General features: G+C 40.1%; 2 protein-coding genes and 1 long non-coding RNA gene across 4 annotated transcripts in view; 2 read left to right on the top strand and 1 right to left on the bottom strand.

Annotated features, from left to right (window-relative positions):
• Positions 1–3,567, bottom strand: part of LOC118375264 (ras-related C3 botulinum toxin substrate 2) — a 27,877-nt gene extending 24,310 nt beyond the window's left edge. Inside the window, exon 1 of the mRNA XM_035761773.2 lies at positions 3,252–3,567. Coding sequence (XP_035617666.1) covers positions 3,252–3,286 — 35 coding nt within the window. The 5' untranslated portion in view covers positions 3,287–3,567. The remainder of the gene's footprint in view (positions 1–3,251) is intronic.
• Positions 3,568–4,318: 751 nt separating this feature from the next.
• LOC127930056 (cytohesin-3-like) lies at positions 4,319–14,134 on the top strand. 2 transcript variants are annotated; one of them, XM_052519133.1, is made up of 14 exons: positions 4,319–4,513; positions 4,945–5,011; positions 8,539–8,621; positions 8,908–8,972; positions 9,557–9,623; positions 10,932–11,050; positions 11,182–11,262; positions 11,385–11,497; positions 11,708–11,856; positions 11,979–12,090; positions 12,271–12,347; positions 12,475–12,546; positions 12,857–13,005; positions 13,174–14,134. In XM_052519133.1, the coding sequence occupies exons 1-14, from the start codon at positions 4,508–4,510 to the stop codon at positions 13,259–13,261; spliced, it is 1,248 nt and encodes a 415-aa protein (XP_052375093.1). In that variant the 5' UTR covers positions 4,319–4,507; the 3' UTR covers positions 13,262–14,134. The 2 variants fall into 2 exon arrangements, with proteins under 2 accessions (XP_052375093.1, XP_052375094.1); XM_052519134.1 differs by having other exon boundaries at positions 4,903–5,011.
• Positions 5,018–7,696, top strand: LOC127930060 (uncharacterized). Its single transcript, XR_008136630.1, has 2 exons — positions 5,018–6,958; positions 7,041–7,696. It is a non-coding gene; the product is annotated as an uncharacterized LOC127930060 (long non-coding RNA).
• Positions 14,135–24,681: the final 10,547 nt, after the last annotated feature.

Genomic DNA, 24,681 nt, shown 5'->3' with positions numbered 1-24,681 from the left:
TCTGCTGCAGAAGGACATGAGAGAGCCATGAGAAAACAAGTTTTTTTTAATCATTCATGGAAATAAAAGTGCTGAAAACAAATTGGGTCCCTATTTTCTTTAAAACACTGGAGTTTTATTGCAGGTACAGCCAACTAGACCAAAATAATATTGCGATATTGTCAAATGAGTACAGTCAAAAATAATGTCAAATGAGTACAGTCAAAAATAATATCCCATATCCCCCCCCATCACAACTACTGTTCTGTACTTTAATTTACAAACTTGTGAAACTTAGAATTCTATAATTGGTTCAGATGTGGTCCCGTCTAGAGCAACAAAATGTAGTTTTGTTTGGTGGTGGAGCTCATAAACAAAATAGCCAGTGTCTAGAATGATACCCAAATATGCATATTTCTACTTGTGTACCTATTTATTTCTACTTTGCACATTCTTCCACTGCAAATCTACCATTCCAGTGTTTTACTTGCTATATTGTATTTACTTTGCCACCATGGACTTTTTTTGCCTTTACCTCCCTTATCTCACCTCATTTGCTCACATTGTATATAGACTTGTTTCCACTGTATTATTGACTATGTTTGTTTTACTCCATGTGTAACTCTGTGTTGTTGTATGTGTCGAACTGCTATTATGCTTTATCTTGGCCAGGTCGCAATTGTAAATGAGAACTTATTCTCAACTTGCCTACCTGGTTAAATAAAGGTGAAATAAAAAATAAAAATAAAAAGAGAATGACATTCATATCCATGATTATGCATTTCTGTGTAGTACAGATCAGGGACCCATGATGAAATGCCATTCTGCTACTTCTGCCACTTCACTTACTATTCTAAAGCTTCCTGTTGAAACTTCCTGTCGAATACAGCCCATTTGCTGTATACATGTAACTGCACTTTGTCGAAATAAAAAGAACAAGCAAAAATGTGTCTTTGGTCTTTGCATCGACCGTGTATGAGAATGGTGTTGCGGGTGTTAAAGGTGACTGTGTTACAGGTGGCAGCTGTGCTTTGGTCCCTTTATTAACCATGGGACTGTGCAGACAGAGTGCACCACAGACTAAAGAGGAACTTCAAAACTAAAACTGGAGGATAAAAGCAGCATAACAGAACTTCTCTTTTACAAAACGAGAAGAGGTTTAATGAACGGAGAACAGGAGAAGGCTGCTTTGACCTCACTGACTGCTGTCTGTCTTTGTAAATGTTCTCTTTAATTGAGGCCCTCGTTATCACCATCTCCTCTCTCCTACAGACATTACACCCACGGATCCCAATCTCCAGCTAGCATCTCAGCATCCATTTAGTCTTATTCAACTTGTTACCATCTCCTCTCTCCTACAGACATTACACCCACGGATCCCAATCTCCAGCTAGCATCTCAGCATCCATTTAGTCTTATTCAACTTGTTACCATCTCCTCTCTCCTACAGACATTACACCCACGGATCCCAATCTCCAGCTAGCATCTCAGCATCCATTTAGTCTTATTCAACTTGTTACCATCTCCTCTCTCCTACAGACATTACACCCACGGATCCCAATCTCCAGCTAGCATCTCAGCATCCATTTAGTCTTATTCAACTTGTTACCATCTCCTCTCTCCTACAGACATTACACCCACGGATCCCAATCTCCAGCTAGCATCTCAGCATCCATTTAGTCTTATTCAACTTGTTACCATCTCCTCTCTCCTACAGACATTACACCCACGGATCCCAATCTCCAGCTAGCATCTCAGCATCCATTTAGTCTTATTCAACTTGTTACCATCTCCTCTCTCCTACAGACATTACACCCACGGATCCCAATCTCCAGCTAGCATCTCAGCATCCATTTAGTCTTATTCAACTTGTTACCATCTCCTCTCTCCTACAGACATTACACCCACGGATCCCAATCTCCAGCTAGCATCTCAGCATCCATTTAGTCTTATTCAACTTGTTACCATCTCCTCTCTCCTACAGACATTACACCCACGGATCCCAATCTCCAGCTAGCATCTCAGCATCCATTTAGTCTTATTCAACTTGTTACCATCTACTCTCTCCTACAGACATTACACCCACGGATCCCAATCTCCAGCTAGCATCTCAGCATCCATTTAGTCTTATTCAACTTGTTACCATCTCCTCTCTCCTACAGACATTACACCCACGGATCCCAATCTCCAGCTAGCATCTCAGCATCCATTTAGTCTTATTCAACTTGTTACCATCTCCTCTCTCCTACAGACATTACACCCACGGATCCCAATCTCCAGCTAGCATCTCAGCATCCATTTTGTCTTATTCAACTTGTTACCAATCTTGCATACACTCCAAAAGGGTTCTTTGGCTGTCCCAATAGGAGAACCCTTTGGGGTTCCATGTAGAACCCTCTGTGGAAAGGGTTTTTACATGGAACCCAAAAGGGTTCTATCAGTAACCAAAAGAGTTATTCAAAGGGTTCTCCTATGGGGACAGCCATATAACCGTTTTAGGTTATAAAATGGATAGCACCTTTTTTTCTAAGCTTGTAGGCACTTCAGTGTGTATTGCTACACTGTCTCTTCCTTATTGATTTAAGGGCTGTTGAACAATGTCATTGTCAAGTCAACATACATTCCTCAACCTGATGTTAAAACTGCACATGCAAATGAGGAATTTAAAGTGTTAATTGTGTGGCCTGTTTTACAGTTAGAGGTTTGCTCTACTGGGAAGTTCCTGCCTTGAGGACGTCATTATGTTGTAGTATTGACTCTGTGATAAAGACCTATTGAGTTTCTGGACATCAAGGTTAATACTGTACACAAAAGCACTATTACTTGAAAGTATTATTTCTTTGTCTAGCTAATACAGAGTAGAACAAGGTTAGATTGTACTGTGGCACCTTTTACAACCTTGCCCCCCTCATGTCTATCAAGCTGACAGAACACAGCTACCAGGAAAGTATGAACAGTGCAAACTGCATACAATAACCTCATCGTTAAGAGTATGACAACCAAATTGAAATAAAAAGTACATACATTCCAATTACTGCAGCTCCCACGTGCAATATGAAACGAATTAATTCAATTATTTCATAAACAGCAGAAGTTGTCTCATAACACAAGAATGTCTAGTACAATACACAGAGAAAAATTAATCTCCCAATTAATAGACAATTGAAAGAAGGCTAAATAGAGTTTTTCTAAATGTCCACTTTTTAACACACCCAAATCCAAGTACCCTACCAGTTGTTGAACTGCGCGCATACATAACTTAAATAACTTACCCATCTCCAACCACCACACACTTGATGGCTTGCATTTTCCAGGGGCTGATTTAACAACTTGTGAGTTTACACTTAGTAGGCAAGACAACGATGTAGAATCAGGTACAGTGCAGGAAATACGTTTGCCTATTTGATCTTGCCCACCGCCTCGACTCTCGCGTTTACTCCTGCGCAGCGCAGTTGAATGCGGTTGTGAAACTGTGATATTAATGTCCTTCAAATTTGATTAACAAAATACTCAGTGAAGCTTTCAGAAGCTGACATTATGACTCACACTGACATTTAAGCATATCTAGGCTATGACTCTATTGTCCCAGCGCGAACACACTTTTTTTTCACCTAGGCTATGACAGTGTTATGCACTTCCGTTTTATTTTCACTAGATGGTGTCCTATATCAAGAAACTGGGAGCAGCGTTTGACAAGTACTCTATATGCACACGAGTTATATAAACGGGGCTGACAACTAGCCTTTACTCACAGAAGTTCTATGTTTTATTGTTGCAGAAATCTGCAAATGAACATAACAAATCTGAAAAGGCTTATTTTATACCTAGCTAAGAAGTAGTCAGGGAATTATATAATTTCAAAAAGTAGTGGATTTATAAAAATCACGTTTGATGCCTAGGGGTGCGTTCGTAAAATGTGCTCTTGCTATCTATTCCGATATCAGATCACTCTCGTCTGAGTGTGCAGTAGTGAAGAGTAATTGATGAATTTACGAACATGCAACACCCGTTGAATATGACCGGTGTCGGTAAACGTCGGGGAAAAAAACGTTATTAAATTGTTGCCATCAGCAGCCACGAACGCTCTAGAAAACATGTCTAATCAGTTTTGCTAGGGTGAGTAAAATGGTAAAATGGTCAGATTGAGGCGTTCTCTCGTTCATGTCTGGAAGTAGCTAGGAAGCTAGCCAACTTGAGCCTATTAGCTTGGGTGCTTGACAGCCATTGTGAGGTCAGAACACTCGGATCAACCCTACTCCTTGGCCAGAGCGTCCAGTGTGCGCTTTGAACGCCCCTCCCCCCAAGAGCGAAACAAACGCTCAGAGCACACTGAGCGCCCTTTGGCACACCAGATTGAATTTACAAACGCACTGACAGTTCGAGTTGCGCAGGTCTGGGCATGGTACTTGATCTGAGGCGTCAGAAGTGGCTTCCACCCCTGCCTGAAGCACTCTTCCCATCTACTGTACATGTCTACATGAGTGTTGTCAGAACGTAATTACTCTCTCATGACCTCATACATCTATTTATGAAGGTAAGCAGTTGGTTGATCTATTAGTCTCCCCAGAGTTTCAATCTGTGGTTGTTTGAGTTCAGCACAAGGGATTTTCAAATGACTTAAGGTCACTTATGTTGGCTACATTTTCACACTGACTGCTGAATAATTATGGATATTGTGCATTAGATCTATCACGAACTGGTATCACCAGTCAATACACACACACACACACACACACACACACACACACACACACACACACACACACACACACACACACACACACACACACACACACACACACCTCTTTACTTGTACAGTATATGTATATTGTACAGTATATCAGTAACAGCACTGACTTTAGGTGGTCAGTTGATTATGTTTTGAGGATGCTATTGACGCTGTAGCTCATGTCCTTCTTGCAGTAGGCTACATGACTTCAACACTGACACATGTTTCCTGTATAGTCACAGTCTCTCTCCAACACCTCCAACATGGGCAGCCAAAGAAAAGACAGCTTCCTGTGGGGAAAAGGTAAGCTTTTTACGTTTTACAGTCCATTTTGCAAATGAACATCCCTAATTAGGCTATATTATCTGGGGATTAACACCATGAACAATACATGAGTGTCTTTATGTAAGATGATGAAGTGTTGAAGTGTCAGTAGACAATGGGGGTTTGACTTGTTGCTGTGAATATCTTACTTGAGAAATGAAAATGAAATACACTAATAAGAAAGTGTACTGATATAGTACCTGTCTTCACAATAGATATTCACTACCGTCTACAGTGACTATTGTGCTTTCAGTCTCTTTACCTTGACCTATATACACTGTGGTATAAAGTCAGCAGTGTTCAACGGATTCAAATGGTTTGTTTTGATCACTTTTACCACAGTGATGAATGTTATTCACTTTATTATAGCATCACCTGACTTTATAGAAACATATTGTTGTCATATAGCCTTTATATACCTCAAGTTCTCATTACTGACTATCAAGTAACGTTCAGAGGTGTTGCTCACAGTATAGTGTTCAACAATCTAATTGCCAAGATTGATGGAGTTTGGTGATGTTGTATTATTTAGTTAATGTTGTATTGTCTAGTTATAATGTTGTATTGTCTAGTTATAATGTTGTATTGTGTCATTATAATGTTGTATTGTCTAGTTATAATGTTGTATTGTCTAGTTATATTGTTTTATTGTGTAATTATAATGTTGTATTGTCTAGTTATAATGTTGTATTCTCTAGTTATAATGTTGTATTGTCTAATTATATTGTTTTATTGTGTAATTATAATGTTGTGTTGTATAGTTATAATGTTGTATTGTCTAGTTATATTGTTTTATTGTGTAATTATAATTTTGTATTGTCTAGTTATAATGTTGTATTGTCTAGTTATAATGTTGTGTTGTCTAGTTATAATGTTGTGGTGTCTAGTTATGATGTTGTATTGTCTAGTTATATTGTTTTATTGTGTAATTATAATGTTGTGTTGTCTAGTTATAATGTTGTGTTGTCTAGTTATAATGTTGTATTGTCTAGTTGATGTTGTATTGCCTAGTTATAATGTTGTATTGCTTAGTTATAATGTTGCATGGTCTAGTTATAATGTTGTATTGTGTAGTTATAATGTTGTGGTGTCTAGTTATAATGTTGTGGTGTCTAGTTATGATGTTGTATTGTCTAGTTATATTGTTTTATTGTGTAATTATAATGTTGTTTTGTCTAGTTATAATGTTGTGTTGTCTAGTTATAATGTTGTGTTGTCTAGTTATAATGTTGTATTGTCTAGTTAATGTTGTGTTGTCTAGTTATAATGTTGTGTTGTCTAGTTATAATGCTGTGTTGTCTAGTTATAATGTTGTATTGTCTAGTTAATGTTGTGTTGTCTAGTTATAATGTTGTGTTGTCTAGTTATAATGTTGTGTTGTCTAGTTATAATGTTGTATTGTCTAGTTAATGTTGTATTGTCTAGTTATAATGTTGTGTTGTCTAGTTATAATGTTGTATTGTCTAGTTAATGTTGTGTTGTCTAGTTATAAGGTTGTGTTGTATAGTTATAATGTTGTGTTGTCTAGTTATAATGTTGTGTTGTCTAGTTATAATGTTGTATTGTCTAGTTATAATGTTGTATTGTCTAGTTAATGTTGTGTTGTCTAGTTATAAGGTTGTGTTGTATAGTTATAATGTTGTGTTGTCTAGTTATAATGTTGTGTTGTCTAGTTATAATGTTGTATTGTCTAGTTAATGTTGTGTTGTCTAGTTATAAGGTTGTGTTGTATAGTTATAATGTTGTGTTGTCTAGTTATAATGTTGTGTTGTCTTGTTATAATGTTGTATTGTCTAGTTATAATGTTGTGTTGTCTAGTTATAATATTGTGTTGTCTAGTTATAATGTTGTGTTGTCTAGTTATAATGTTGTGTTGTCTAGTTAATGTTGTGTTGTCTAGTTATAATGTTGTATTGTCTACTTAATGTTGTGTTGTCTAGTTATAATGTTGTGTTGTCTAGTTATAATGTTGTATTGTCTAGTTAATGTTGTGTTGTCTAGTTATAAGGTTGTGTTGTATAGTTATAATGTTGTGTTGTCTAGTTATAATGTTGTGTTGTCTTGTTATAATGTTGTATTGTCTAGTTATAATGTTGTGTTGTCTAGTTATAATATTGTGTTGTCTAGTTATAATGTTGTATTGTGTAGTTATAATGTTGTGGTGTCTAGTTATAATGTTGTGGTGTCTAGTTATGATGTTGTATTGTCTAGTTATATTGTTTTATTGTGTAATTATAATGTTGTTTTGTCTAGTTATAATGTTGTGTTGTCTAGTTATAATGTTGTGTTGTCTAGTTATAATGTTGTATTGTCTAGTTAATGTTGTGTTGTCTAGTTATAATGTTGTGTTGTCTAGTTATAATGCTGTGTTGTCTAGTTATAATGTTGTATGGTCTAGTTAATGTTGTGTTGTCTAGTTATAATGTTGTGTTGTCTAGTTATAATGTTGTGTTGTCTAGTTATAATGTTGTATTGTCTAGTTAATGTTGTATTGTCTAGTTATAATGTTGTGTTGTCTAGTTATAATGTTGTATTGTCTAGTTAATGTTGTGTTGTCTAGTTATAAGGTTGTGTTGTATAGTTATAATGTTGTGTTGTCTAGTTATAATGTTGTGTTGTCTAGTTATAATGTTGTATTGTCTAGTTATAATGTTGTATTGTCTAGTTAATGTTGTGTTGTCTAGTTATAAGGTTGTGTTGTATAGTTATAATGTTGTGTTGTCTAGTTATAATGTTGTGTTGTCTAGTTATAATGTTGTATTGTCTAGTTAATGTTGTGTTGTCTAGTTATAAGGTTGTGTTGTATAGTTATAATGTTGTGTTGTCTAGTTATAATGTTGTGTTGTCTTGTTATAATGTTGTATTGTCTAGTTATAATGTTGTGTTGTCTAGTTATAATATTGTGTTGTCTAGTTATAATGTTGTGTTGTCTAGTTATAATGTTGTGTTGTCTAGTTAATGTTGTGTTGTCTAGTTATAATGTTGTATTGTCTACTTAATGTTGTGTTGTCTAGTTATAATGTTGTGTTGTCTAGTTATAATGTTGTGTTGTCTAGTTATAATGTTGTGTTGTCTAGTTATAATGTTGTGTTGTCTAGTTATAATGTTGTGTTGTCTAGTTATAATGTTGTGTTGTCTAGTTATAACCTGAAAAGGGAGTAATGAATATCCCTCATCTAAAAACCGTGAGAAGCTGTTATGAGGACAAGACTAGAGCAGATCACTTACTAATGGACATTACTGGGGCTCATTCTATAAAAAGCTGAAGTTCAGCAGTTATATTTAGCTAGTGCTGAGAAGTGCAGTATGTTGAGTTACTGTATGCTAGGGTTGGTGTGAGGGTGGTTGTCAAGGCACATTTCTGACACCTTTGATATTTTCAGTGTATACAGGAAGATGTCTCAATTAGGTCTCAGGGGTTTTGTCCGACTGCTTCATTTATGCATTGGATGATAATGATGGTTTCATCTGTATGTTTGTTTTTGTGTGTATAATCAATTATACAGCTTCCACAATGCTTAGCTCAATGGAGAGGCAGGAGATAGACACCATGCAGTTTCATAAGAGTGACCTATTAGATGACATTCAGGTACAGTAAATCATGCTCTCAACCCAGGGCTATTTTTGTACAGTCAAAATGCTTTATGAAACTGAATTTTGCCAGAATGAAACTAACTGTATTGTGACATTACCTACAACAGTTATTACATTCACAATTCACAAGCCTCCCTCAAAAGTTATAACATCTCAGAAACATACAGTTTTATGAGTTGACTGACCCTGTACCCCTGTATGTGCCAAGGGCTTGAGTCAGCTATGGCTAAAATACCACATATTATCATCTCATCCATTTGACATCATTTCCCCTTGTGTAGAAGCTGAGGTTGGAGATTGACAGCGTCATGACGGAAATCCACAATATTGAGGCGGACGAGGAGAAGTAAGTTAGAGCTTGCACAATGGCTCATTCGAATAGGTTACCATTGACCAGTAGGCCTCTTCCTCTGTGGGAGAGTTAGCTACAGTAACACTTTGCAGTGTGTCGTAGCTTCTTTTGAATCTATCACAGCACAAACACCAGATCAACAATACTCCCTGACATCCATCTTGACAAAGAGGGCTCCTCTGACGTCATATCCCTCCCTAACTCAGACTAAGAAAGGCACGGAGCCCCCCCCCACTGTGGTCACCTCTTCGTCCTTATAAGTGGGCTCTGGGGGCGTTGTCTTCAAGAACAAGAACAGATTCTGCCCCCCATCTGTAAGGCCCCTCTGTATATGTGTGTTTCCTGTTTCTTCACTAGCAGCTACAGGAATGTGGTAAAACTCTTATATGTCAGCAGCATGAAACACTGAGACATGTTCCAGGCAGGACAACCCCAGCTTCCTTTAATTGTCTCGCTCTCACTGTGTGTCATCTCTTATGCAGTGGACACATACTGTAGCTAGTATAACGCTCATGGGCAAAAGTGGTGTAATTATCCTTTGTCAATATTTATTCTGTTTTGTCTTTGTCTCTCTTCAGCAAAAATGTTGTGAGAAACAAGAGGTTCTTATGTGGGAAAAAGAAATTCAACATGGACCATAAAAAGGTGAGATTATTTCACACACTGTAATTAGAGCCCTTAGTTTTTCCAGGTGAGGTTCTCTGGTAAGACAAAGTCATAACATTACTCAATATGGAATACACTAAACACAAATACATACGGATCAGATATGTATTGAAATGTGAAGTGCTTCAATTATAAAATTTAAGTAGTAAAAATCTGTATAATTATCACATCTCTACTGACGGAGGCTTGCCACAGCTAGAAGTTTAAATAGTTAACTGCAAGATGACAGAACAAATAATCTGTCACAAACTAATGAATGCTGAGCGAGTGACGTGACTTATGTGCAGAAGTGCAACTGTGCAGAGGCATAGAGAGGGGGAGAGAAAACGAGAGAGAACCACATCCTGTTCCGTGAAGAGGAGCGGAGGCGCACACTCCTGCTCAAACCACAAACACCCCTCCTTTCCTCTCATCTGACGAGAGGCCAAAACCATAATATAAAGTCCCCCTGATCGGTATGACCACCCTGGAGACAAGCCTGGCCTGTATGACCACCCTGGAGACAAGCCTGGCCTGTATAACCACCCTAGAGACAAGCCTGGCCTGTATAACCACCCTAGAGACAAGCCTGGCCTGTATAACCACCCTAGAGACAAGCCTGGCCTGTATGACCACCCTGGAGACAAGCCTGGCCTGTATGACCACCCTGGAGACAAGCCTGGCCTGTATGACCACCCTGGAGACAAGCCTGGCCTGTATGACCACCCTGGAGACAAGCCTGGCCTGTATGACCACCCTGGAGACAAGCCTGGCCTGTATGACCACCCTGGAGAAAAGCCTGGTTTGTATGACCACCCTGGAGAAAAGCCTGGCCTGTATGGCCACCCTGGAGAAAAGCCTGGCCTGTATGACCACCCTGGAGAAAAGCCTGGCTTGTATGACCACCCTGGAGAAAAGCCTGGCCTGTATGGCCACCCTGGAGAAAAGCCTGGCCTGTATGGCCACCCTGGAGAAAAGCCTGGCCTGTATGACCACCCTGGAGAAAAGCCTATGTGTGGGTGTGTGCAAAGGCTAGAGATCGAGTCAAGCAGGTCATTGGTTTCTTTAGCTGGAAGCTCTGCATTGTTTAGATATAAGAAGATATATTACTTCCGGTGGCTCTCTCAGAATGGCAGACAATGCATACAGAATATTTCATATGTGCATGACCAGTACTGCACATCACAGTGCTTTGGACCTCATTATGATTTCTGCAATTTTTTAATTCCACATACATGTATGCGTTAATGCATTCATATCTTGCAAGTTCATACATGTTCATTGACTTGTCATGGCCTCTTCCCCCAGGGTATTCAGTACCTGGTTGACAATGACCTGTTGGAGTGGACAGCAGAGGCAGTGGCTGAGTTCCTATACAAAGAGGAAGGACTGAACAAGACAGCCATTGGGAACTTTTTAGGAGAGAGGTACACAATGCTTCTGAACATGACCAGGATAATGATGTCTTTGTTGATGGGGATAATGATGACTGTCATAACCACTCATTCTCTAAATAATCTCCATATCACTGATTTGACTCTTGTTTGTGTTCATGCAGGGAGGAAATGCACCTTCAAACTCTGAAAGCCTTTGTAGAACTACACGAGTTCTCCGACCTGAATCTGGTGCAGGCACTGAGGTTAGTGCTGCACTTCACTAGTGCCTCTTTTACACTCATACATGAATATATTCTCATTATTATATTCATTTCCACAGTAAATCCTGTCTGATTCCTGTCTCTTCCCTGGCTCATCCCTGTAGGCAGTTCCTGTGGAGTTTCCGTCTCCCTGGAGAAGCCCAGAAGATTGATAGGATGATGGAGGCATTCGCTACACGCTACTGTGACTGTAATGCAGGGGTCTTCCAGTCAACAGGTACTGTACAGTACTGTAGTGCACAGGAACCAGCCTCCTCTACCATGCTGCTGACTCCCTACACTGACAGATGAGCAAGACAGATGGGGAGGGGGTTGAGGAGTACATTTTGAGGCATATTCAAATCATTTCACAAAGGTGATGCGGATTAAGGTTGCAAATACATATCATTGACCAAACAGTAAGGAAATGTGTGGGTGTTTCAAACAGACACCTGCTACATCCTGTCCTTTGCCGTCATCATGCTGAACACCAGTCTCCATAACCCCAACGTGAAGGACAAGCCCACTCTGGAGCGCTTCTTCAGTATGAACAGAGGCATCAACAATGGGGGTGACCTGCCCAACGACCTGCTCATGGTGAGGCTTCAGGGGTCAGAGGTCAGGAGTTAACTCCACTCTCAGAATGTGACCCCTATTTGGTTGTTGTTGTCTGTAGCTGTAGTTACAGTAACTCTCATCTACTACCTCATTAAATCCAGAAACTCTATGAGAGCATTCGGAACGAGCCGTTCAAAATTCCAGAGGATGATGGGAACGACCTCACACACACCTTCTTCAACCCGGACAGAGAGGGTTGGCTCCTCAAAATGGGTGGGATGATTAGCAATATCATTAGATAAGAGAATTGTCTTATAATTGTGCCATTACCAAGCATTAAAAATAAGCTTACCACAGAATGATCTGATTTCCTTTATGGAGCTTGTTGGATGGAGAGTTTCATGATTAAACATTTTATTTGTGTAATGAAATGTAAACTTTTCCTATCTGCAGGAGGAAGGGTGAAAACATGGAAGAGGCGGTGGTTTATTTTGACAGACAGCTGTCTGTACTACTTTGAGTATACCACAGTGAGTATGCTATACCCCCAACTTTGTCATAGGGTTTGCCAGTAATGTAATTTAGGATAAAAGATGGTAGTAGTTACTGCTAAGTGATAGTTCTAGACCAAAGCAACTCTCTCTCCTCCTCCCTCAGGATAAAGACCCCATAGGGATCATTCCCCTTGAGAACCTCTGTGTAAGAGAGATAGAAGACTCTACCAAACAGGTACAGTGTATTCCACTGACTGCATACTTCTTTCTAAGGTTTATGGCAGTGCCACCTGTTCTATGGTGTTTCAGTCTCATAGTCTGTGCAGAAGTCACATTTACAGAAGATACTCTCTTAGCTGTCACGGCACTGTATGACTCATAGCCTCCGTATGAGAAAGGAAGGTTTTAACTGGAAGATTAGGAGTAATTAGACCAATATACTATGGGATAATTTCCTTTAAAAAAAATAAGTTATTACCAGTAATTTGGCTTGGGCAGGTGTTTTGTGAACATTTGTATGCATGTGTGTGCTTCATTGTGAGCAGTACTGTCTAGAGATCTACAACCCCAGGGGGCAGAAGATCAAGGCGTGCAAGACAGAGAACGGAGGCAGGGTGGTGGAGGGGAAACACCAGTCCTACAGGATGAGTGCAGCCACAGCAGATGAGAGAGATGACTGGATAGGCTCCATCAGGTCAGACACCTCAACCCAGGCTTAACACATACCTGTACTACACGCCATACACTTCACACATGACATCCCAAATGACAGTAGGACACAACTGGCAATCAATAGGATAAAGTGAACTTGATGATTATCATTTGGACACTTGTCTTATTCTTCTCTCTGTCTTTCCCTCAGAGCAAGTATCACCAAGGATCCCTTCTATGACCTGGTGTCATTGCGCAAGAGGAAAGTAATCTACAACAACAATGCTTCACAGGACTGAGACATCAGATATGATATAAAGCATCATGGGAATTGAGCCCGGTAATGATCTGTAGAGGTCCCTCTCCATAGCAGAAATGCTTGGAAATGATAGACTGGTTCAAGTACATAGACATGGCGCTTAACGTTACAGTGCTGTACAGTACAGAATTAGTGCAATACTGTAACTCTGAATGAAAAAAGATAATTGTGACCTGTGTGTGGTTTGAAGCTGTCAAACCAGAAACTCCCCATACCACTTACTGTAAGTCTAATTTTATGGTTGAGGTTAGAGTCACTCAGTCTGTTCAATTACTAATAGAAAGTGATTTCTGTTAATATTTCTTAGAAATAAGAATTTACAAGTACGTGGGAGAGAGTTGCAAACGAAAATAAGTGTGTAGCACTGTAAGAATAATGCATCATTCTATAAGGACAGATTTGGACATGTAATGTATAACACAAAGTTACTCAAATGTAGTTGTATATAGATATAGTTGATTCTGTTTCATAAGCATCGAACAAAGGAACTATCAGGTAAGCATTACGAAAATGCTCCACCTTTTCACCTTGCACCAGGCTCAGCGATTTCAGTTCCTAGTAAGCCTCTGTACTACGAGCCTTTTCCTCTCCTACGCCTATAGAATTCCTGTTACGTGGACACAAAACTTCAACACAGATTCAGTGTTGCGACGTTCTTCCATTGCCTTAGAGGCATTGTGTAAATATTTTTTGAAATATGTATTTTTCAACTCATAACATATGTATTTTGTAAATACTGTATTATAATATGAAGTTATTTTGCACATTGCCTTTAAAGTACAGACAGTGATAATACACACGTCTGTATACATGCCTTAATAATGTTGAATAAATAATAAATAATACATGCTTATTTTATTATAAATATGTGTGTACTTCTTTCACAACAGATGACAGATAGTAGCAGATTATAATTACATCAACCGGGCCTAAAAAGCGGGGCTGAAGACCTTTCTCTTCAGGAGGGCTCTATGTTGATTGCACTGCTCATTGGTTTCATTGTCCCTTGTAGCGTCAGCTATGTTCTTTGTGTCAGTTTCCCTGTCCATTTTATATTTATTCTGTAAAATGAAATGCGCTTTACAAATGTAATACACCTTCTTATTATTATTAGTATCATAAATATCTTAGATATATACTGAACAAAAATATATACGCAACATATAAAGTGTTGGTCCCATGTTTCATGAGCTGAAATAAAAGATCGCAGAAAAGTTCAAAATGTTCTACATTTTTATTTTTACAAATTTGTTTACATCACTGTTAGTGGGCATTTCTTCTTTGCCAAGATAATCCATCCACCTGACAGGTGGGGCATATCAATGATTAAACAGCATGATCATTACACAGGTGAACCTTGTGCTGGGGACAATAAAAAGCCACTCTAAAATTTGCTACACAACACAATGCCACAGATGTTTCAAGTTTTGAGGGAGCATGCAATTGGCATGCTGACTGCAGGAATGTCCACCAGAGCTGTTGCCAGATAATTGAATGCTTGTTTCTCTACCATAAGCCGCCTCCAATGTCATTTTAGAGATTTTGGCAGTATGTTCAACCGGCCTCACAACCGCAGACCAAGTGTAACCACGCCAGACCAGGACCTCCACATCCGGCTTCTTCACCTGCGGGATCGACTGAGACCAGCCACCTGGACAGCTGATGAAATTATGGGTTTGCACAACCAAATAGTTTCTGCACAAACTGTCAGAAACTGTCTCAGGGAAGCTCATCTGCATGCTCGTGATCCTCATCAGGGTCTTGACCTGACTGCAGTTTGGCATCGTAACTGACTTCAGTGGTAAATGCTCACCTTCCATGGCCACTGGCACACTGGAGAAGTGTGCTCTTCACAGATAAATCCCGGTTTCAACTGTACTGGGCAGATGGCAGACAGTGTGTAGGTACAGAGCCCCATGGTGGCAGTGGGTTTATGGTATGGGCAGGCATAAGCAACAGACAACGAACACGATTGCATTTTTATCAATGTCAATTTGAATGCACAGAGATACCATGATTGAGATCCTGAGGCCCATTGTCGTGCCATTCATCCGCCGCCATCACCTCATGTTTCAGCAGGATAATGCACGGCCTCATGTTGCAAGGATCTGTACACAACTCCTGGAAGCTGAAAATGTCCCTGTTCTTCCATGATTTGCATACTAACCAGACATGTCACCCATTGATCATGAGTTTGGGACGCTCTGGATTGACGTGTCCAACAGCGTGATCCAGTTCCCAATAATATCCATCAATTTATCACAGCAGAGGAGTGGGACAACGTTCCACAGGCCACAATCAACAGCTTTAAAAACTATGCGAAGAAGTTGTCATGCTGCATGAGGCAAATGGTGGTCACACCAGATTTGATGGTTTTCTGATAAACACCCTTACCTTTTTTAAAAGTTCTGTGACTGACATATGTGTATCTACATTCCCAATCATGTGAAATCCATAGATTAGAGCGTAATGAATTTATTTCAATTGACTGATTTCCTTGTATGAACTGTAACTCAGTAAAATATTTGAAATTGTTGCATGTTTCGTTTATATTTTCTGTTAAGTGTAAAATCTAATTAAGTACAGTTTTAAACCATTTTTATTATTTAGTGATACAAATGTAATCAATCTGATATTGTTCAACACAAATAAGGAAAAACGCAAAGATATGAAAGGAATCACTATTTGAATTTCTAAAATATCCAGTAGATGGTGCCAGATTATAATCTGTTGTTGGTTTTCAGTACTTATTAGGTGTCAGAGTTTAATAACCACTCATCCATATGCTTTATGTCTCCCATGACATGGGAAAATATATTTTAGCAACCCAAATGCACAGCTCCTAATGAAGAAACATTGAATCATGTCATGTGGTCATACTGAGGTGCTGCGTTGTTTTTAGCATCATGTGATGAAAGATGCATCATACTGGCTGTGTTTCTCTATTTTGAAAGTTATTCATCTTGAAAACTTTTTGGGACATTTTGGGACTAGAAATGGACTGCTGAAACAAATGACAAAATGTTGTTTTTGGGTAGGGTTTTCCTTTAAGTGCTGTATTTCTACTGTGAAATGAGGCCTGCACCTGTGGTACGAAAAACACAAGTATCCTTCCTGTGCACATCAGTTCCTGTGTGCATGTGTGTCTGTCATAGGGCTGTGGTTCTGCTCTGAGGTTAATATAGCTCTTATGCAGATATGAGAGACAAAACATACAGGGAGGAGAGAGTTGATGCAGGGAGTAGAGAGTTGATGCAGGGAGTGATACACTAACCCTCCTCACGTGTGACAGCAACATCCATGAAGAGGGCTACTGTAATATACACAGTATGTATATGTTGTAAGTCCTCTCTCACTCACAGTTAAATATACAGTACTGTATGTCCACACACAATATGCAGTACACTGTTTGAGTGAATGTATAGTAAGCATAGGCTACAATCTTATGAAACCCTTCACTAAAGCTTTACAGGCAAGAGTGAACCAAAGAAATGTCTATATGCTTTTTGTAAAAGTGACTTCTCGCATACATTTCTCTTCAAACAAGGGTGGGAATAAAAACACTGATGCACCCAGAGAGAGAGAGAATAAAAACACTGATGCACCCAGAGAGAGAGAATAAAAACACAGATGCACCCAGAGAGAGAGAATAAAAACACTGATGCACCCAGAGAGAGAGAATAAAAACACTAATGCACCCAGAGAGAGAGAATAAAAACACTGATGCACCCAGAGAGAGAGAATAAAAACACTGATGCACCAAGAGAGAGAGAATAAAAATACTGATGCACCCAGAGAGAGAGAGAATAAAAACACTGATGCACCCAGAGAGAGAGAGAATAAAAACACTGATGCACCAGAGAGAGAGAAAAAAAACACTGATGCACCCAGAGAGAGAGAGAATAAAAACACTGATGCACCCAGAGAGAGAGAGAATAAAAACACTGATGCACCCAGAGAGAGAGAATAAAAACACTGATGCACCAAGAGAGAGAGAATAAAAACACTGATGCACCCAGAGAGAGAGAGAATAAAAACACTGATGCACCAAGAGAGAGAAAAAAAAACACTGATGCACCCAGAGAGAGAGAGAATAAAAACACTGATGCACCCAGAGAGAGAGAATAAAAACACTGATGCACCAAGAGAGAGAGAATAAAAACACTGATGCACCCAGAGAGAATAAAAACACTGATGCACCAAGAGAGAGAGAGAATAAAAACACTGATGCACCCAGAGAGAGAGAGAATAAAAACACTGATGCACCAAGAGAGAGAAAAAAAACACTGATGCACCCAGAGAGAGAGAATAAAAACACTGATGCACCCAGAAAGAGAGAATAAAAACACTGATGCACCAAGAGAGAGAGAGAATAAAAACACTGATGCACCCAGAGAGAATAAAAAACACTGATGCACCCAGAGAGAATAAAAAACACTGATGCACCAAGAGAGAGAGAGAATAAAAACACTGATGCACCAAGAGAGAGAGAGAATAAAAACACTGATGCACCCAGAGAGAGAGAATAAAATCACTAATGCACCCAGAGAGAGAGAATAAAAACACTGATGCACCCAGAGAGAATAAAAAACACTGATGCACCCAGAGAGAATAAAAAACACTGATGCACCCAGAGAGAGAGAATAAAAACACTGATGCACCAAGAGAGAGAGAGAATACAAACACTGATGCACCCAGAGAGAGAGAATAAAAACACTAATGCACCCAGAGAGAGAGAATAAAAACACTGATGCACCACGAGAGAGAGAGAGAATAAAAACACTGATGCACCAAGAGAGAGAGAGAATAAAAACACTGATGCACCAAGAGAGAGAGAGAATAAAAACACTGATGCACCAAGAGAGAGAGAGAATAAAAACACTGATGCACCACGAGAGAGAGAGAGAATAAAAACACTGATGCACCAAGAGAGAGAGAGAATAAAAACACTGATGCACCAAGAGAGAGAGAGAATAAAAACACTGATGCACCAAGAGAGAGAGAGAATAGAAACACTGATGCACCAAGAGAGAGAGAATAAAAACACTGATGCACCCAGAGAGAGAGAATAAAAACACTGATGCACCCATAGAGAGAGAGAATAAAAACACTGATGCACCAAGAGAGAGAGAATAAAAACACTGATGCACCCAGAGAGAGAGAGAATAAAAACACTGATGCACCCAGAGAGAGAGAGAATAAAAACACTGATGCACCCAGAGAGAGAGAGAATAAAAACACTGATGCACCCAGAGAGAGAGAGAATAAAAACACTGATGCACCAAGAGAGAGAGAGAATAAAAACACTGATGCACCAAGAGAGAGAGAGAATAAAAACACTGATGCACCAAGAGAGAGAGAATAAAAACACTGATGCACCAAGAGAGAGAGAGAATAAAAACACTGATGCTGTAAGGGTTTTCTGCTGGTGAAAGAGAGGCGGACCAAAATGTAGCGTGGTGGTTATTCATGTTTTTAATAAAGACGACTATACATGAACAGACTATATAACACAAGAAAAGTGAAAACCTAAACAGTCCTATCTGGTGCAAACACAGAGACAGGAACAATCACCCACAAAACCCAACACAAAACAGGCTACCTAAATATGGTTCCCAATCAGAGACAATGACTAACACCTGCCTCTGATTGAGAACCATATCAGGCCAAACATAGAAATAGACAAACCAGACACACAACATAGAATGCCCACCCAGCTCACGTCCTGACCAACACTAAAACAAGGAAAATACATACGAACGATGGACAGAACGTGACAGAACCCTCCCCCAAGGTGCGGACTCCGAACGCACAACCTAAACCTATAGGGGAGGGTCTGGGTGGGCATCTGTCCGCGGTGGCGGCCCTGGCGCTGGACGTGGACCCCACTCCATAATTGTCTTAGTCCACCTCCTTAGTGTCCCTTGAGTGGCGACCCTCACCGCTAACCTTGGCCTAGGAAACCTAACAACGGGCCCCACTGGACTCAGGTAGCTCAGGACTGAGGGGAAGCTCGGGACCGAGGGGAAGCTCGGGACCGAGGGGAAGCTCGGGATCGAGGGGAAGCTCGGGACCGAGGGGAAGCTCGGGACCGAGAGGAAGCTCGGGACCGAGAGGAAGCTCAGTGAGAGGAAGCTCAGGAGTGAGAGGAAGCTCAGGAGTGGGAGGAAGCTGAGGCAGGTTGATGGATCTACCAGATCCTGGCTGGCTGGTGGTTCCGGCAGATCCTGGCTGACTGGCAGATCCTGGCTGACTGGCGGATCCTGGCTGACTAACGGATCTGGCAGATCCTGGCTGACTGGCACTTCTGGCGGATCCTGGCTGACTGGTGGATCCTGGCAGACTGGCGGATCCTGGCTGAATGGCGGATCTAACTGATCCTGGCTGACTGGCAGATCCTGGCTGACTGGCAGATCCTGGCCGACTGGCAGATCCTGGCCAACTGGCAGTTCTGGCGGATCCTGGCCGACTGGCGGATCCTGGCCGACTGGCAGATCCTGGCTGACTGGCAGATCCTGGCCGACTGGCAGATCCTGGCCGACTGGCAGTTCTGGCGGATCCTGGCTGACTGGCGGACACTGATGCACCCAGAGAGAGAGAATAAAAACACTGATGCACCCAGAGAGAGAGAATAAAAACACTGATGCACCCAGAGAGAGAGAGAATAAAAACACTGATGCACCAAGAGAGAGAGAATAAAAACACTGATGCACCCAGAGAGAGAGAGAATAAAAACACTGATGCACCAAGAGAGAGAGAATAAAAACACTGATGCACCAAGAGAGAGAGTGAGAATAAAAACACTGATGCAGCCAGAGAGTGAGAATAAAAACACTGATGCACCAAGAGAGAGAGAATAAAAACACTGATGCACCAAGAGAGAGAGAATAAAAACACTGATGCACCAAGAGAGAGAGAATAAAAACACTGATGCACCAAGAGAGAGAGAGAGAATAAAAACACTGATGCACCCAGAGAGAGAGAATAAAAACACTGATGCACCAAGAGAGAGAGAGAATAAAAACACTGATGCACCAAGAGAGAGAGAATAAAAACACTGATGCACCCAGAGAGAGAGAATAAAAACACTGATGCACCAAGAGAGAGAGAGAATAAAAACACTGATGCACCAAGAGAGAGAGAGAATAAAAACACTGATGCACACAGAGAGAGAGAATAAAAACACTGATGCACCAAGAGAGAGAGAGAATAAAAACACTGATGCACCAAGAGAGAGAGAGAATAAAAACACTGATGCACCAAGAGAGAGAGAATAAAAACACTGATGCACCCAGAGAGAGAGAATAAAAACACTGATGCACACAGAGAGAGAGAATAAAAACACTGATGCACCAAGAGAGAGAGAGAATAAAAACACTGATGCACCAGAGAGAGAGAAAATAAAAACACTGATGCACCAAGAGAGAGAGAGAATAAAAACACTGATGCACCAAGAGAGAATAAAAACACTGATGCACCAAGAGAGAGAATAAAAACACTGATGCACCAAGAGAGAGAGAGAGAATAAAAACACTGATGCACCAAGAGAGAGAGAATAAAAACACTGATGCACCAAGAGAGAGAGTGAGAATAAAAACACTGATGCACCCAGAGAGTGAGAATAAAAACACTGATGCACCAAGAGAGAGAGAATAAAAACACTGATGCACCAAGAGAGAGAGAATAAAAACACTGATGCACCAAGAGAGAGAATAAAAACACTGATGCACCCAGAGAGAGAGAGAATAAAAACACTGATGCACCAAGAGAGAGAGAATAAAAACACTGATGCACCAAGAGAGAGAGAATAAAAACACTGATGCACCAAGAGAGAGAGAGAATAAAAACACTGATGCACCCAGAGAGAGAGAATAAAAACACTGATGCACCAAGAGAGAGAGAGAATAAAAACACTGATGCACCAAGAGAGAGAGAGAGAATAAAAACACTGATGCACACAGAGAGAGAGAATAAAAACACTGATGCACCAAGAGAGAGAGAATAAAAACACTGATGCACCAAGAGAGAGAGAGAATAAAAACACTGATGCACCAAGAGAGAGAGAGAGAATAAAAACACTGATGCACACAGAGAGAGAGAATAAAAACACTGATGCACCAAGAGAGAGAGAGAATAAAAACACTGATGCACCAAGAGAGAGAGAGAATAAAAACACTGATGCACCAAGAGAGAATAAAAACACTGATGCACCAAGAGAGAGAATAAAAACACTGATGCACCAAGAGAGAGAGAGAATGAAAACACTGTTGCACCAAGAGAGAGAGAATAAAAACACTGATGCACCAAGAGAGAGAGTGAAAATAAAAACACTGATGCACCCAGAGAGTGAGAATAAAAACACTGATGCACCAGAGAGAGAGAATAAAAACACTGATGCACCAAGAGAGAGAGAATAAAAACACTGATGCACCAAGATAGAGAATAAAAACACTGATGCACCCATAGAGAGAGAGAATAAAAACACTGATGCACCAAGAGAGAGAGAATAAAAACACTGATGCTCCCAGAGAGAGAGAATAAAAACACTGATGCACCAAGAGAGAGAATAAAAACATTGATGCACCCAGAGAGAGAGAATAAAAACACTGATGCACCAAGAGAGAGAGAGAATAAAAACACTGATGCACCAAGAGAGAGAGAATAAAAACACTGATGCACCAAGAGAGAGAGAATAAAAACACTGATGCACCAAGAGAGAGAGAATAAAAACACTGATGCACCAAGAGAGAGAGAGAATAAAAACACTGATGCACCAAGAGAGAGAGAGAATAAAAACACTGATGCACCAAGAGAGAGAGAATAAAAACACTGATGCACCAAGAGAGAGAGAATAAAAACACTGATGCACCAAGAGAGAGAGAGAATAAAAACATTGATGCACCAAGAGAGAGAGAATAAAAACACTGATGCACCAAGAGAGAGAGAGAATAAAAACATTGATGCACCAAGAGAGAGAGAATAAAAACACTGATGCACCCAGAGAGAGAGAATAAAAACACTGATGCACCACAGAGAGAGAGAATAAAAACACTAATGCACCCAGAGAGAGAGAATAAAAACACTGATGCACCCAGAGAGAGAGAATAAAAACACTGATGCACCAAGAGAGAGAGAATAAAAACACTGATGCACCAAGAGAGAGAGAATAAAAACACTGATGCACCAAGAGAGAGAGAGAATAAAAACATTGATGCACCAAGAGAGAGAGAATAAAAACACTGATGCACCAAGAGAGAGAGAGAATAAAAACATTGATGCACCAAGAGAGAGAGAATAAAAACACTGATGCACCCAGAGAGAGAGAATAAAAACACTGATGCACCCAGAGAGAGAGAATAAAAACACTGATGCACCCAGAGAGAGAGAATAAAAACACTGATGCACCCAGAGAGAGAGAGAATAAAAACACTGATGCACCCAGAGTTGAATTGAATTGAATTGAGAATAAAAACACTGATGCACCAAGAGTTGAATTGAATTGAATTGAGAATAAAAACACTGATGCACCAAGAGAGAGAGAGAATAAAAACACTGATGCACCCAGAGAGAGAGAGAATAAAAACACTGATGCACCCAGAGAGAGAGAGAATAAAAACACTGATGCACCAAGAGAGAGAGAGAATAAAAACACTGATGCACCAAGAGAGAGAGAATAAAAACACTGATGCACCAAGAGAGAGAGAATAAAAACACTGATGCACCAAGAGAGAGAGAGAATAAAAACACTGATGCACCAAGAGAGAGAATAAAAACACTGATGCACCAAGAGAGAGAGAATAAAAACACTGATGCACCAAGAGAGAATAAAAACACTGATGCACCAAGAGAGAGAATAAAAACACTGATGCACCCAGAGAGAGAGAGAATAAAAACACTGATGCACCAAGAGAGAATAAAAACACTGATGCACCAGAGAGAGAATAAAAACACTGATGCACCAGAGAGAGAGTGAGAATAAAAACACTGATGCACCCAGAGAGTGAGAATAAAAACACTGATGCACCAAGAGAGAGAGAATAAAAACACTGATGCACCAAGAGAGAGAGAATAAAAACACTGATGCACCAAGAGAGATAATAAAAACACTGATGCACCAAGAGAGAGAATAAAAACACTGATGCACCAGAGAGAGAGAGAATAAAAACACTGATGAATAAAAACACTGATGCACCAAGAGAGAGAGAATAAAAACACTGATGCACCAGAGAGAGAGAATAAAAACACTGATGCACCCAGAGAGAGAGAATAAAAACACTGATGCACCAAGAGAGAGAGAATAAAAACACTGATGCACCAAGAGAGAGAATAAAAACACTGATGCACCAAGAGAGAGAGAATAAAAACACTGATGCACCAGAGAGAGAGAATAAAAACACTGATGCACCAGAGAGAGAGAATAAAAACACTGATGCACCAAGAGAGAGAGAGAATAAAAACACTGATGCACCAAGAGAGAGAGAATAAAAACACTGATGCACCAAGAGAGAGAGAATAAAAACACTGATGCACCAGAGAGAGAGAGAATAAAAACACTGATGCACCCAGAGAGAGAGAATAAAAACACTGATGCACCAGAGAGAGAGAATAAAAACACTGATGCACCAAGAGAGAGAGAGAATAAAAACACTGATGCACCCAGAGAGAGAGAATAAAAACACTGATGCACCCAGAGAGAGAATAAAAACACTGATGCACCAAGAGAGAGAATAAAAACACTGATGCACCCAGAGAGAGAATAAAAACACTGATGCACCAGAGAGAGAGAGAATAAAAACACTGATGCACCAGAGAGAGAGAATAAAAACACTGATGCACCAAGAGAGAGAATAAAAACACTGATGCACCAGAGAGAGAGAGAATAAAAACACTGATGCACCAAGAGAGAGAGAATAAAAACACTGATGCACCAAGAGAGAGAATAAAAACACTGATGCACCAGAGAGAGAGAATAAAAACACTGATGCACCAAGAGAGAGAGAATAAAAACACTGATGCACCAGAGAGAGAGAATAAAAACACTGATGCACCCAGAGAGAGAATAAAAACACTGATGAGAGAGAATAAAAACACTGATGCACCCAGAGAGAGAATAAAAACACTGATGCACCAAGAGAGAGAGAATAAAAACACTGATGCACCAGAGAGAGAGAGAATAAAAACACTGATGCACCAAGAGAGAGAATAAAAACACTGATGCACCCAGAGAGAGAGAATAAAAACACTGATGCACCAAGAGAGAGAGAATAAAAACACTGATGCACCCAGAGAGAGAGAATAAAAACACTGATGCACCAAGAGAGAGAGAGAATAAAAACACTGATGCACCAAGAGAGAGAGAGAATAAAAACACTGATGCACCAAGAGAGAGAGAGAATAAAA

The sequence above is a fragment of the Oncorhynchus keta genome, chromosome 5, assembly GCF_023373465.1.
Source record: "Oncorhynchus keta strain PuntledgeMale-10-30-2019 chromosome 5, Oket_V2, whole genome shotgun sequence".
Classification (NCBI taxonomy): Eukaryota; Metazoa; Chordata; class Actinopteri; order Salmoniformes; family Salmonidae; genus Oncorhynchus; species Oncorhynchus keta.
The sequence above is the reverse complement of the archived record's forward strand: the minus strand, read 5'-3'. Positions and strand labels throughout refer to the sequence as shown.

What these genes read in the sequence shown, in the direction of transcription:
- LOC127930056 (XM_052519133.1), top strand. An exon ending in CAGCTTCCTGTGGGGAAAAG is followed by an intron (nt 5,012 to 8,538) that starts GTAAGCTTTTTA and finishes TCAATTATACAG; the next exon opens with CTTCCACAATGCTTAGCTCA. An exon ending in TCAACATGGACCATAAAAAG is followed by an intron (nt 9,624 to 10,931) that starts GTGAGATTATTT and finishes CTCTTCCCCCAG; the next exon opens with GGTATTCAGTACCTGGTTGA.